This window comes from Eublepharis macularius, chromosome 19, assembly GCF_028583425.1.
Source record: "Eublepharis macularius isolate TG4126 chromosome 19, MPM_Emac_v1.0, whole genome shotgun sequence".
Lineage (NCBI taxonomy): Eukaryota > Metazoa > Chordata > Lepidosauria > Squamata > Eublepharidae > Eublepharis > Eublepharis macularius.
In genome coordinates this window covers 3,934,516-3,950,141 of record NC_072808.1, presented here as the reverse complement: position 1 = coordinate 3,950,141, position 15,626 = coordinate 3,934,516, and the positions used below count along the sequence as shown (strand labels likewise).

Sequence of the window (15,626 nt, the reverse complement as noted above, 5' to 3'; positions counted from 1 at the left end):
CAATTATTTTCACTACGCAAACATTTTGATATTATTTAATGCTCAAGTACTAACTTTGCACCACAGGGCATATCCAGCTAGGAAATAAAATAAAGTTCCCTGAAATGCTGTCAGTGCTTATGTCTGTCTGTCTGTCTGTCTGTATACATATACACATATATACATTGTCACTTTTTCTAAACTGAGCACATTAAGGACTATTTAAGATGTTGGTTTTATTATTTATTTTATTTGTTTAAAATATTTGCATGCAGTATTTCGACCCAAATAGGGCCCTCAAGGTGGCGATGATCATTAAAATGTTCACAGTGCAGTCCTATGGAGAGTTACTCCAGTCTAAGTCCATTGACTTCAATGCACTTAGACTGAAGTAACTCACTGTAGGATTGCACTGTCAGTCTCCATTCCTCCAGGCATTTTCTGGAGAGTAAAACCCACAGAAGCCAGAGGGACTTACTGCAAAGTAAACATGCTTAAGATTGAGTAGATATTGAATAGTTTGGAGACTGCCTTCTTCATAATCTATGGTAATCTATGGTAAAGTGAGAGAAGGGCCACCCTTAGATGGCGCTCTGGAATGCCTTTCTTTTGATCCAAAAGACCAATAAATCCCAAACACGAGTATTTTCCGGTACCTCTATAAGACATTTCTATTTGGGTGAACATTTAACAGTCAGAGAAGAGCAGGAGCTTTAAGCATCAGATGAACTTTAATAAAGTGCTTTTATTACCTCCTGGACACAACCCAGCCAACTTAAAGCACTTTAAAGTCCTACTGATTTAAAAAGGGGAGTTAAACTTGGTCTTAAATCTCTCCCGTTGAAATCTATTTGGCCCCAAAGGGTTTCATTTTGGTTGGATTGTGCCCACTGATTTTATGCTTTCATCCATTATGAGACTTCTGGGATAAAGTAGGCATTTTATTATTAAATATACAAACAAAGCAAAAATTTTGTCATGACAATATGCAGTTTTAATAGTTAAAAAAAAACTGCATCCATGAAAAGACTCCTCAGAATTCTTGTCAGGAGGGAAACAGAAAACATTCAATTCACCACAATTACTGAATCGCCTAGAATTTATCTCGGCAACAAAAAACGATACCAAGTTTTGATACGTTTTCGACTCTGGTTTCATTTAAACCAGCTGTCAGCCTTTGCTGTTGGGTTTTAAACTTTACAGATTCAAAGTATAGGGTGCATATTAAGAAACAACACACTGTTTGCTATTACTCAACTGTGAGCCTGTGGGAAGTGGCAGCCTATAAATTACATTGTAGCCTGGGCCACAGACATCACCCATTTCTCCCTGAGATGTGAACGCTCACACCACTCTCTTTGTGTATTTGCAGTAAAAGTGATGAGGCTCAGAGCCAAGCTACAAGTGACGCTTTACACAGGTTGGGCACTTGTCAGCTTCCCTCAAGTTCTGATGGGAAATGTAGGCATCCTGGTCTTGCAGCTGTAATGGAGAGCCAAGCTGTAAAACCAGGACGCCTACATTTCCCATCAAAACTTGAGGGAAGCTGACAAGTGTCCAACCTGTGTAAGGTGTCACTTGTAGCTTGGCTCTAAGATGAGCGTTCAGGACTGTGGGGGGAAAGTACTGTCTTGAGGCCTGACAGGGCCATCTCCTAACTATAGTTTGAAAACATGGGGAATTATGTTTGCACTGGGGCTAGTGTGGAAGGTTCCTAAATACCTGGAAGTAAGCCCTATTGAATAACACTTGACATATTTCTGAGTAGACTTGTGTTGGATTGCTCCCTAAGATCCAAAGATTTACCATAGAAGCCCATTTTAGTAAGTTGTTTCACAGAGTGGCCACCAAGATCACAGATCACCATTTGTCTCCCTCAGGGCCAAGCTACAAGTGACAAATGACACTTGAATGGCAAGTGTATTTCTCCCTGTTCACTTGCCCTCCACTCAATCCACTTGCCAGGCAAGTGTCTTTCGTCATGTGTAGCTTGGCCCTCAGGTAGCATATTTTGGAGCTTTGTTTAAAAGCAACAAATTGACAATCGTTTTGTTCATTGTTATATTTTTGCTACTCACAGAAGCGCCACTTAGATTTTCTGCCTCCCATACCAAAAATGTCTCAGGCTGACTCTGATGTTACTCGAAAGAAAGGCCCTCCTCTAGACTGCCATAGCCTTACCTCCAAAGATAAGAAATCAATTCTATCTCCTACAGCACCTGGTATTTCCAGGCGGTCTCCCATCCAAGTACTAACCAGGCTCGACTCTGCTTAGCTTCCAAGATCAGACGAGATTGGGCAGTATGGCTGTAGGCCAATTCTATCTCGTATCTGATTCCCCCTAACTCTTTTATAGTTTTATTTTGTATTTTTTTAAAAATCAGTGACAAAGAGAGCTGTGGTTCTCAAAAGCTTATGCTACAATAAAGCTTAAAGGTGCTACTGGACTCTTTACTATTTTGCAACTACAGACTAACACGGCGAACTCCTCTGGATCCAGGAGAAAATGGCTGTTTTGGAGGGTAGATTTAATGGCGCTATACCCTGCTGAGTTCCTTCCCCTCCCCAAACCCTGCCCTCCCCAGGCTCCACGCCCCCAAATCTCCAGGAATTTCCCAACCCCAAGCTGGCAAACCTAGTTTACATTTCATATATTTCTTTACATAGGGAAAGAGGATTTTTGGGATCCACTATAATATTAATAGTAAGCATTATCTACCTGTAGGTATTTTTTTCCCACTCACACATTTTTAATATGTTCCAGTCTTGTATTTTATTCCAGCCATGCTATGTTCTTCCTCTCCTAATAAAACGGTGCTATGTAATTAAGTATGACAGCAAGGTTTACAACCTTTTCTCATACCTTCCTAGCTCCATTAAGCCTACTTTAATTTTTTTAAAAATCAGTGATCAGAGAACAATAGGCTGTCATTGAATTGTGAACAGCTACAGAGCAATGTAATTTAGGAAGTGTTGCCTCCTTCTCCTTCTTTCTGACAACTTAGTTTTTCCTAAACCGGATCTCTCCTGCCTGTAGCAGCTTTCAGTTCTACCAAATTAATTTGTTTGTGTTCTTCCAATAGAAAACACACACACACACACACACACACACTTGAGACTTGGGCACAAGTTGCCAAGTCTCTATACCCTCCCGGCACGGGTTGGGGGGACCTAGCACTTACCTCGTGCCAGTGAAGAGGTCCCCGGCGCCTGCACAATGATGTCACTTCCAGAAGTGATGTCACTGTGCTGGCCATGGGAGCGCTCCCATACTCCATACAGGGCTGATTTGGCCCGTTGGGGCCCCAAACAAAGCGCAGGAACGCTCCCATGGCGACGTCATGTCTAGAAGTGATGTTGCACGTTCCTGAGGTGCCTACTGGTGGTGGGCAACCTCTGGGAGCTTGCCACTTCCCACCAACCACTGGTGGGGCAGTAGGCAAGCTGGCAAACCTCTGAGAGTTTGCCCACCACTGGCAGGCACTGAGGAACCTTATCTGGGCACCCTTTGGGGCCTCAAATTTCAGTTCCAGATATTTGCAGTATTGTGTCAGGATCCCTCAGGTCATACTTATCCTTCAAAGAAAGTAGCGTTGTTCCTGCATCTGTATAGGAGATGCCTCAGCCTACCTGGAGCCATTTGTGGGTGGGAGGGTACAGAGTAGAGATGGGCATGATCCAAAAAAAATTGCTGATCCAGCTGATCGTGGATCGGTGCCGGTGACGATCCCGACTGAACGATCCACATCGATCATCTCCCATTCCCGATCCGTGGATCGTGGAGGCCAAAGTGGGGTGCGCTGCTATTCCCAGCTATGTGGGAAGGTGAGTGTTGGCGGCAGCCACCGGGTCCAGCAGGCATGGGGAGACGGTGACAAGCCGCCTCCCCTCAGGGGGCAGGGGGTCTGGCCGCTCGCCGGCAGCACCCCCCATGTGCCCGCCCGCCAGGCCAAAAGGGAGCGCGCTGATGAGAAAAGAACGGTGGGTGATGCCGGCGGCATCTGTGTTTGTGTTTGGCTGTCTGTGTTTGGCCGTCAGAGCTGCCTATCAGGGTTTGCAGGGATGAGATTGGAGTGCCCATGGCTACAGAACACCCCCTTCCCCCTCCCTCCCCTGGGTGTCTTCTCCCAACTGGTGATTGCTTTGCTGCTCCGTGGTTGGAAGGAAGCCCTGCTGATCAAGGAAAGCTGAGCTTCCATTCGGGTTTCCAGGGTGACAGAAGGAGGGGAAACACAGCTCAGGCATTCCCCTGGCTCCGTTGCCCCGGGAATAGATTACTGGTGCCTGAGTGTCTGGCTTCCCGATCCGAGCACGATCCAGCCCCGATCCAGCCCCCTCCCGATCACTGGATCGTTGGCCGTGGCCGATCACGATCCGCTGAGTCACGATTGCGCGATCGCCATTATCGTGGGTTTTTTGGGATCGTAATGCGGATCGTGCCCATCTCTAGTACAGAGTGCAGGGCCGAGGCTTCTGCAGCATCGTCCAGGGCTAGGCGGCCCCCAAAGGCCCCCTGCAACTTCATGGGAGCCAATGGGTTCAAACTGCCTGGCCAGCCAATCAGAAATGGGCTGGCCGGTGGACCTAAGCTCAGGAGTCTTCAGTCAGGTCTACCAGGCAGGCTTGTTAGAGGGAGCCACAAGGTGCAGTTGTTCCTGCATCTATATAGGGAATACCCCATATTAGTCTATAGACTCTATATGTCTATACTGATGCCTGATCCCCAGGAAGTCCTGCTTATGCAATTTCTCCTCCCTCCATTTGAGTTAAAGAAACTGCGTAGGGCTTCTGGAGGCTCAGGCGTTGCTGTAGGTAGTCCCCATGCCTCATATATTACTTGCCCCGTAGGGCTGCTCCGCGTGAAGATGTTTTTAAGTATAAAGATTCAGTGTGGCTAGTGCAGACTTGTGTGGGTCAGTCTTCCCAGCTGACACCAGTTAAGCTGTGGAACTCCCTCCCTCAGGAAGCATGACTTGCTACACTTCTTGTGGGCCTTATGGTATACTTGAGCACAGGGCTTTTTTTCTGGGAAAAGAGGTGGTGGAACTCAGTGGGTTGCCCTTGGAGAAAATGGTCACATGGCTGGTGGCCCCGCCCCCTGATCTCCAGTCAGAGGGGAGTTGAGATTGCCCTCCCCGCCGTTCAGCGGCACGGAGGGCAATCTCAACTCCCCTCTGTCGGGAGATCAGGGGGCGGGGCCACCAGCCATGTGACCATTTTCAAGAGGTTCCGGAACTCCGTTCCCCCACGTTCCCCCTGAAAAAAAGACCTGCCTGAGTATATCTGAGAGCCAGTGTGGTGGAGTAGTTAGTGTTGGACGAGGCTCGAGGGAGACCCAGGTTCAAATCACCACTCTGCCACGGAAGTTTGTTTGTTTGTTAGATTTTTAGTCCGCCCTCCCGACATGCAAGGTGATCTTGGGCCATCACACATTCCCAGCCTAATCTACCTCACAGATTTCTTGTGAGAATAAAACGAAAGAGAGCAAAACAATGTAAGCTGCTTTGGAGAGACAGGCAAGGTACAAATGAAGGGGACGAACTAGGGAATTGCCTTTATTATCAAGGTGTATATTACTGAGGCATGTGATAAAATATAGACGTTCTTTTTTTATCAACGTGTATTCACTCTTCTAAACGTGTATACGCCAGCCCCGTAGCCACAAGACACTCTGAAACCAATGGAGAAGGTGAGAAAGGGGCTTGAGAGGGGGAGTAGGCCAGAGGAATCGTCACCGCTGGGAGGGAAGCCCGCCTGACGGAAGGCAAGCCCTGGGGGTTGGTGCAGAACCCCAGAGATCATGGGGACAAAGTGTGGAGTTAAACCTCTTCTCTGTTTTTGGGCTGTGGGTAGTCAGTGGTGAAAGACGCTCTCTGTATTTAAAGAGACAGAAAGTGCAAATACACTCAGTATAGAGGAATACATTGAAGGCTGTCTGTCTGTTGCTGAACCCATGGCTATGATAATCATAAAACTTCCCTCTGTGCATGATGATGACATTACACCATTTAAAAAATTCTTATCCTGTTCCCTTTTTAAAAAATGAACTGTATAGATAATTTTGCTACGAAACTTTTGGCTGCATCCAAGCAACCAAAATGGGGACTGAACTCTTGTGGGAGAAAGGAATCTCATCAGCGTTTGGGAAACCCTATAGGGCTTTAATCTTCCAGCGAGAGCCTAAAGATACATAACTTTCCATATTTTGAGTATACAGTTGATCAGAAGAAGAAAATTACATAACGTGTCTGTGACAGAGTAAGTTGCATAAATAAAAATGCGTTCCAGTTCTTCAAGAGAGGTGAGTGGTTGCTGACATCTGCTGGACAAAATAGGAATACGTGTTCTTGTGAATTATTTCTATTGTGTTATAGTAACCAAATAATCTGTCACTTAACCTAACTGGTGGATTTCACCTAAACCAAGACTGGAATTATCAAGTGGCCAGTATACACTATAAAACATTGGAGTATGATGTTTTTAACTGTTTGCTTCCCCCCCCCTCTTGCTTTAAGGGCCATAGAAAAAGGGAAGGTGAAGGTTTTTCCCTTCCCACCCAGCCCAGATTTTGGCAATGACAAATGTGTATTGCCCATTAATGTGTTCGTTTAATACTGTTAGTGGACAGTGCAGCCACAGCCAAAGGGGAGTCTACCCAGAGCATCGGAAAGCTCTGCAGGAACCCGCCTGTCCTGGACGTTGGAACAGGAGGTGAAAGCCAACAATAAGATTTTCTTTGCTCTAAGAATGAAACTTCCACCCCTCAGTCCCAATGTCTTTCCAATTCTTGCCCAGTTTTCTGGCCAGCTTCATCAGGTTGTTCTCTGAGACTTGCCCTGAAAAAATGGAGAAATAATGAGAAACTTAAGAGGTGAACACTCATGGGTACCTTCTGTTTGCACCTCCAAGGAGATGCAGAGATTGTCTTTGGCTTGTACGTAGAAACTTGGTTGCCGGGGGCAAGAATCATGTCCAAACGATAAGGCGGGAAGGCTTCATTCATTTTTTTTAAAAAAATGCAGAAATACTGTTTAAATTATTTATTTTTTTACTTTGTGTGATGGGCAGAGCTAAGTCTGGCCATTTTTCCTAAATCTTCCAATCCCCTTTAAAATCTGCATGTCTATTACAGTAGCCATAAGCAGACGTTTGGAATCCTCAGAGGGAGAAGTTGGGGGGGGGGCGGGAATAGGAGGAGAAAAACTGAAGGATTTAACTGCCACTTCTTCCGATAGGGCTGAGAAGTCTAACTTAGCAGGTTAGAAAAAGCTCTCTCTCATAGTCTGACTTCAGGTAGAAGCCGACCGGTTTAGTGTGGTAGCCAGGAAGGGCACATCACGGTTGATACACACTAGAACTGAGGACAAAAGTAGACATGATGTCATTCTTGTGTCTGCCATGGGGACCCCACTGCCATTTTAAATGGCATGATTGGGGGCCCACAATGTGGTAGACTGAAGTGCTCTTGTTCCCTCCGCGCACACACCTTTTCAAGAGCTGAAACAGCTGTGGGGGAATCTGTGGCCATTTTGGAATTTGAAAAGGTGAGAGATTTGTGTTCATCAGGTGCCAGTTCAGCCTCACCTTTTCTTTATCCTCTGCCAAGTCTTCCATCCTGGGAGTTTATTTCTGTTCTGCCAGGTTGCTCAGTAGGTATTTCCTCCTGGAAATGCCAGGCCGTGCTTTGGCAGTGAGGTCCAGCTCCCTCCCCAGGTAATATTTCAGGAGCAGTGCTTAAATAAAACCAAGGCTCACCAGGATTTAGCCCAAGAACTTGTTTACAGCATGTTGAGACTTGCTCAGAAATACTCTGCTACAATTTGGCATGTACAGAGTGCCGTGGACCACAATCTTGCTAGCCCCATGAATCTGTGGGCCAAGCTACAAGTGACAAATGACACTTGAACGGCAAGTGTATTTGTCCCTGTTCACTTGCCCTCCACTCAATCCACTTGCTAGGCAAGTGTCTTTTGTCATGTGTAGCTTGGCCCTGAGATTAGGGATAAGAAATGACTTTATAATAATAACAATAACATTCTATTTAGATACCTCCCTTCAGGATGACCTAACACCCACTCAGAGCATTTTACAAAGTATACTATTATTATCCCCACAACAACCAACACCCTGTGAGGTGGGAGGGGCTGAGAGAGCTCCTAGAAGCTGTGACTGACCCAAGGTCACCCAGCTGGCTTCAAGCAGAGGAGTGGGGAATCAAACCTGGTTCTCCAGATTAGAGTCCTGCCTATCTTAACCACTACACCAAACTGGCTTTAAAGCATAGCCTAACCTTCTTACATTTTATACATTTAAATTAGAGACAAGCTACCTCTGGCCCATCGGATCTTTTAAAAACAGATTGCAGACTCTGTTTGTGGCCTGTAGAATTCATACGTGACTCCCCCCCCCCCCACACAAACACTTTTGTTCCCAGGGCATCTGGGAAGCAGTTTGCATATGGCTCACCCACAGCTCATCCACTGATGGTCTCTGTGCCTTTTAACAGTTGACTAAGAAGAAGCTATGATGAGAGCTGAATCTGCTAAAATTTCCTCTTCTATATGAGCCCCCATCATCTATTGTGGTCCTACAGGAGGGATGAAGCTCTCTTATTACTTGCAATGCTCATGCTACATTGAATAATGTTTTCTAGGACTCATTGGGAAGTCCCCATGTCGAGATGCTTTGGATGTGCTGAAAAGAGAGCCCAAAGGAGGTATTGCTAGTGCAGAAAGTTTAGGAATGGATTGGGGACAGGGAGCTGTAGGAGAATGTTTTTCTTAGGACCAGATCTGGAGCATGAAAACTCTAGACAGAGTGCTCAAACTGGGCTGGGCTGGCTGTCCTCGGAAACAATCGTATGTGGATATTTGTCAAAGATGTGTAAACACAGACTGTTTCCTAACAATGCAATCTAAAGAAGAGTTACACTCTTTTAAGCCCACGCGCTTCAACAAACTTATAAAGGTGTAATTCTCTTTAGGATTGGACTGCAAATTTACAATAGAGTAAATACAGTTGAACTCAGCGGAACTTGCTTCTGAATAAACATAATTAGGACTGCTCAGCGTGGAAGTTTTGCCAGGTCTACCTTGCTCACACCTGCCCACGTGCTTTCCCACCTACCCATGTGTTCCCCCCCCCATCCACAAGTCCTCCCGCTACCCACACAGTCACCTGTACGGCCCAGACGCTGTGATTCCCCAGTGGTGCAGGCCAGCACGTGGAGCTGGAAGCATAGGTGGCTGTGTGCTTGCCTGTGGATGGAGGAAGGGGACACAGGGTGGGTGGGTGGTTGGCAGTAGTGGCCCCAGAAGAAGCTCTGGGACCCTGCAGCTGCCTCTCCAAATGGTATGCTGGCACCAGCCCTGGTACCATTGGTGTATAATGACAATTACACCCATTCACATTTACTGCATCAAATGGGACCACAGTAGGCAATGTGGTCATGTAGGAATAATTTGCCTCATGAACCATGGTGCTGATAAAGAAACTTAATTTCTTTTTGGAGCTACGCTCATCAACAAATATTTTTTCAAGGTCCTTATTCTGGATTAACCACTGTCCTTTGTTATATGTTCACGTGTGATCATAACGGGAAACCTACATGATCGTGTAGGCTGGTAGATATGTTTGCATAATCCTTTACTGACAGCCCTGTTTCTTAATGTCATGTTCATTTTTGATCATAAGAACAATCCTCTGTAAATATTATTTTGATATGCTATATTAACAATGACATTCGCTATTTAATGTTTATTGTTATTGTTACTTTTATATAACTAATAAAAATTTTATTTTTTTAAAAAAAACAATGACATTAGAACACAGTGAGACAGTGGCCTGTATTCCACAACAGACTTTCTCCAAAAGAATCACATTTTCATTTGCAGAGGAGAGGAGAGCAATTTCCACTGATTTCCTCCTGCAGACCCCTTCTTTGCCTCCTGTGCTGTTATTCAGGGTCCGCTGACCCCCCACAAGCACCCACCCGCCTGGCAAATTTTCAAAGAGCTCAGAAAGCTGCAGTAGGAGGAGGAAGTGGGAAAATTTCACTCTGTATATGGTTGGCGTCCCTTGAGTAACTGTAAAGTTTTCTCATGCGGAGGATCACTTTCTCCAGTTAGATTGTGCGATCTGTAAGATTCGTCACCTTTGTCACTAAACCCAGAGGAGTTAGCCATGTTAGTCTGTAGCAGCAAAATCGAAAAGAGTCCAGTAGCACCTTTAAGACGAACCAACTTTACTGTAGCATAAGCTTTCGAGAATCACAGTTCTCTTTGCATCTGACAAAGAGAACCGTGATTCTCGAAAGCTTATGCTACAGTAAAGTTGGTTCGTCTTAAGGGTGCTACTGGACTCTTTTCGATTTTGTCACTAAAGTAAGCATGCTTACAACACTGGACCCACAGAAAAAAATGTGAAGATGCTCTTTTGCAATAGACTGGCATTATGGGCTCAAATATTATTTTTTTAATAGAAATTTTATTTTAAAAAAAGATATGGAAATAGAAAGTGCATAATAAAAGCTTATACAAACACTACACTTGAAATTGAGTTGAAACATACAAATGTATGTAAACAGTACATTTGGAATTAATTTGAGACTTATACAAGCCCTACATTTAAAATTACATTGAAAAAATAGAAAAATACATTCAAAATTTGCCATAACTAAACGTAATTGTGTAATAGCTCTCCCTTCCCCTCCTTGGTTATGTTTACTTATATACAAACTATAATATCAACTCTTTTTTTGATTCCCTATGTTTTAGCTTCTTGTCTTTATATTAAGTTACCTTAATTAATGTTGATTTCTGCCTAAGTAGTCAAAGAAATCCTTCCATTTCCCCCAAAATTTGGCTATCGATCTGTTATGTAGATAACTAGTTAATTCGGCCATTGATTCATAAATCTTATCTATCCTCTTTGACACATCAGGGCATGGACTATAAAACTTGTGAAATCATGTGAAATTGATATAGGGAGGGACCATTACTATATAACATGTACAGATTTAAAAGATATTGAATTACCCAAACTTCAGATGGACCTATTGGTATCATAGAGAGGAGACAACTTGGAGAAAGATGAAAACGTTTTGTGTAACTTTGAAAGTCTGCATGATGTTTCCAGCCCAAGCTGGTCAATAAATTCACCTTGAGAACCAAAAAATTCTGCCAACTTTTATCCCTCCTCCAGCCAGAAATCACCTGAAGCATTGTTAAGTTTTATCTGCTACCTAAAGACCACTTCTCATTAAATCTCTTACATTAGATATTTTCTGCCCTTCTGGATGCGTTTTGAGAACAATTATCAAAGCTTTCAGAATCTGTGGGAAGAACATAATAGATTTTTATCATAGGTTGTCTTCAAAGGGTCTATAATTATATTTGTCTCTTGTTACAGGCAGCAGGCAAACAAGTTCATCTCTCCTCGAGACCAGATTGCAGAGCAGAGGAGCGAGTAATACTTCAGCAACAAAGGTAATGTAGCATTTTTACTTTTCACTTTTCTTAATTCTGTATCCCAGGAATGAAGGCTGTATCTCGGAGTAAAAACACTGACATCACATTATTAATTAAAAATAAGGATGGCATAGAATCCAGTTGGACCAGATCCCGATTGGAAGGAACTGAGATAGATACACCGAATGCAATCATTTTGTTTTAATTAAAATGAGGGCTATAGGAGTGTTATATGTTTATATAGACAAGAAGTGTATTAGATTTCACCATGTTTACTACTGCTTCTCAAGTCTGGTGGGTGAGTTCCCAAGTTTTGGATGGTGAGGGAGAACTGGAAACAACTTTAAAGGAAGTCAGGAGAACTGGTCTGGGGTAAATGAGAGCAAGTCCTTAGCAATTCATTGTGTTTAGGTTACAGAAATAAAAGATCACTTACATGCAATATGTTTCCAAGAGTGTCATGGCCTTGAATCTTCCAGAGAAGCATAAACAGCTGACAGGGAACCAAATCTAAATCGAGATGAATTCAGACTGAAGGACAAACATAAGGGGCATTTAAACTGTGCTTTCTGTCGATCCATTAGGTTGAGTACACTGAAATTAAACATCTGCTTTAACCCACAGATGTATACCATACTTTGAGTAACAAAATTTGTGGTAGGGTAGGAGCTTTTGTGAGTCACAGCTCACTTCTTCAGATACCTGAAGCCACAGAATACCTTTTATGAGGACTTACCAAAAGTACACAAGAACAGTATATGAACCTGTTAGTGGGTGACTTGAAACAAGCATAAGTGAAAGAAAGATTAGACTATGCAAAGTCACAGTTTTTATTATTTGTTTTGTGTCAATCAACAGGTTTTCATAAAACAAAACTACGGGCAGATTTGGTTGTCAATGTATACTGGGACTGTGGATGTGATAAAACATACTGTTGCTGAAGACACAATTTTTAAGGTAAATAAAACGGTTTCGTGTTTCTTGTCTGTATACAGGGCCATGTGGCTATTCCCTAATAGTTAACTCCATATGGCTCATGTCATGATCTCATGTGTTGCAATGCATTAGAAGGGAGGAGGGATAATGGCGGACTATAGGCAAAGGCACCAAGATAGTAAATAAATCACAGGTTGAATTAATCTCAATACTGTTATCTATAGCGAGGAGCGTAATAGTAGCAAACTGTATAAATGATTAATCTTTAAATATCCAATCTTGGTATACTCAAATATGGAAATATTTTGTGTTGTCCAAAATAACAGTGAATTTGGCAAACCCTATCTCAGAAAGAATCATAAATTCGTTAACGTCTCGGCTCCTATACTTCAAATTTTGTCACAAAAATATGTTTTACCGTCTGAGCCCCAGTAGAGAGATATGCTTTTATTTGAAATTTGAAAAAATCATATTTATAGGGGTCTGTAGAATAACAAAACTAAGTAGAGTTAGGAGTTAGGGGCATGTATTGTAACTTTGCTGTTGTTTAATCTGACTTTCCATATAGGAGTTAAAACCAGATGTATAGGGCTGTACCATTTGCACTAGAGGTATGAGTAGATATGAGTTATTTTCTGGGTATTTGATTTGTAATTTTTTAATATGCTTTTATTTCCTTTTGTAATTTGAAATCAGTATTTTAATAAATTTTTAAAAAACAAAGGCACTGTTGGTAATAACCAGCTCTGATTTACCTTCTGAATATTACTATAGATGCTCAGGGGAAAAAAGTTACTGAAAAAGTGCAATAGAGCCAACCCACTAGTCTCTCCCTCTTCCGATACAGTAATTCAAAGATGTCTCTCCCTCCCTACCCAGTGTTTAAATGGTCAGCCATTTTTCTCCTTATTCCTTTCAGACGTACACAATGCCTTCTGATGAGAAGTGGTCCCCAGTTGAAGATGACAGTCAAGCTTCGAAACTGGTTAGAAAAGCCCGGGATGCCCCCTTTGTTCCCATTGGTGAGTTGAATCCTTCAGCGCTCATGACTGATTGATTCATTCATTCATTTACGGTCAATGCTTCCAGTCGATGCCAACCGAGATGCTTCTCAGATGATTTTAAAAAAACAAACATTGATCAGCGTACATGTATCTGTGAAACCTCAATTGAGGACTTAACACACTATGGGCCAAGCTACACATGACGAATGACACTTGAACAGCAAGTGTATTTCTCCCTGTTCACTTGCCCTCCACTCAATCCACTTGCTGTTCAAGTGTCATTCGTCACGTGTAGCTTGGCCCTCAGAGCGGCTTACAAAGTATGTTATTATTATCCCCACAACAAGCACCCTGTGAGGTGGGTGGAGCTGAGAGAGCTCTGAGAGAGCTGTGACTGACTCAAGGTCACCCAGCTGGCTTCAAGAGGAGGAGTGGGGACTCAAACCTGGCTCTCCAGATTAGAGTCCTGCTGCTCTTAACCACTACACCAAACTGGGAAGCATTCAGAAAGCCCACAAGAAAGCAGTTGTTCTTCTCCACTGTTGCACCCCAGCAACTGTTATGTCTCTGAATATCATGGCTAATATCCATTGACGTATCAATTTTCCACAAATCTGTCTTATTCACTTTTAAAGGTCGTGGTTGTATCTGCCTCCCCACTGGCCCTATGAAATTTTCAGTGTGGCTCACAGCTTCATTTTTAAGTACATGATGTGTTTATTTCATATGCATTTTTTGAATAACTATCTTATATGAATTCAGAAGTCAAAGGATGCGAATGTTTAATGGGGTTCGGCTGTACTTCCCACCCATTAATGCTTAATGGGGTTCGGCTGAAATTCCCACCCATGTATGTTCCAGTAAATGGTGGGTGCCATGTGAGCAGAGATTGATCATTCACTAAGAGGTCAAATTGTTCCAGCTTGCAAAATATTATCTGGAGGTCAAGGTAGCTCTGAAAATACAAACGCTGGCTGTTCCAGTCCGAATCAACAGGCACGAAATGTGATGGGTCTGGGTCTGGTTCTCATAGCCATCTTGGACTTGACAATATCTTTTTTAAAAGGTACATTTCAAAAGACACACAAACAACATGTGAGCCAGGGTTTTCTTTTTAAAACTGTGCCCATACACAGAATGGAAAACAGAAGCCTCAAAAGCTGTCACCGATCAACCTTCGTTAGTCTTCCTTTCCATTTATCAGCTCGGCCAGAAGTGTATCAGAGCAGATCCTTTCCCTGAATTTAAAGTGATTTGTACATGCAGTGCCCATGAACAAAGGGTAATTTGTATGCCCTGCTGCCAATTAAGCTGGCTGCAAGGACAGCGCTTGCCTTCTCAGACCACGTTTGCCGTCCCGAGATTTTTTTAAATATGTCATTATGTTGAATTTATGTCTCGAAAACAAGAATAATTTAAAAAAGCAATTTATATCACCTGAATCATCTTCTAAGAACAAGTCAGCCAAAAATTTAAAAAACGACACATCTGGATGTCACTTCGTAGCAAAAAAAAAAAAAATAAAAAATCTAGATTCAGTGAGTCATTAAAAGTTACTGTAAATGGCCTGGGAAGTGAAATTAGGGCCAAGCTACACATGACGAATGACACTTGAACGGCAAGTGGATTGAATGGAGGGCAAGTGAACAGGGAGAAATACACTTGCTGTTCAAGTGTCATTCGTCATGTGTAGCTTGGCCCTTAGGGATGTTTCAGAAATTCTCTTCATCCGAATTTCTCATGGATAGTTCTGAAAATAAATAACCAAAGAGGAAATGGTGCCTTTAGAACTTCCCCGTTGTTCTGTTTGTTGCTAATTTCTGGATTTTGTTCAAGTCACTGTGTATGTAGAGTTTGCCACAATATCCTGTCCTTCAGTTTATTTCATCTTCCTCTTTACATTACAGATGTGTACCTTTTAAAAAAAAACTACAAAAGCATTTCTGATGTGATTGTATGTTCAACCATATCTAGTTTCTTTTTGTATGGTGTTTTATCAGCGTACTGGAGCAGTTGGGACATAAGTGGAAGACTACACAGAAAACTCTTGATGAAGTTACATGTACGGTCACGTCCAGAGTGCTCATTTCTTGTATTCTGTCATGCACACATGGACATTTGTAATGTAAGAGAAGGAAAAGATGCACATTAAATTGAACGAATTGAAAGTTCCAGCAAATGGCAGATGACGCAAATCCTGTATTAATTTTAGAAATTCTCATGGTTGAACAAGGAATGG

At 42.9% G+C, this 15,626-nt stretch overlaps 1 protein-coding gene across 2 annotated transcripts in view; it reads left to right on the top strand.

Moving 5' to 3' along the window:
- HIGD1C (HIG1 hypoxia inducible domain family member 1C) overlaps positions 1–15,626 on the top strand; it is a 39,794-nt gene that overhangs the window by 20,528 nt on the left and 3,640 nt on the right. For both annotated transcript variants that reach the window (XM_055003698.1, XM_055003699.1), the window contains 3 exons: positions 11,389–11,465; positions 12,306–12,404; positions 13,303–13,405. In XM_055003698.1, the coding sequence (XP_054859673.1) occupies positions 12,345–12,404; positions 13,303–13,405 (163 nt within the window). In that variant the 5' untranslated portion in view covers positions 11,389–11,465; positions 12,306–12,344. The remainder of the gene's footprint in view (positions 1–11,388; positions 11,466–12,305; positions 12,405–13,302; positions 13,406–15,626) is intronic.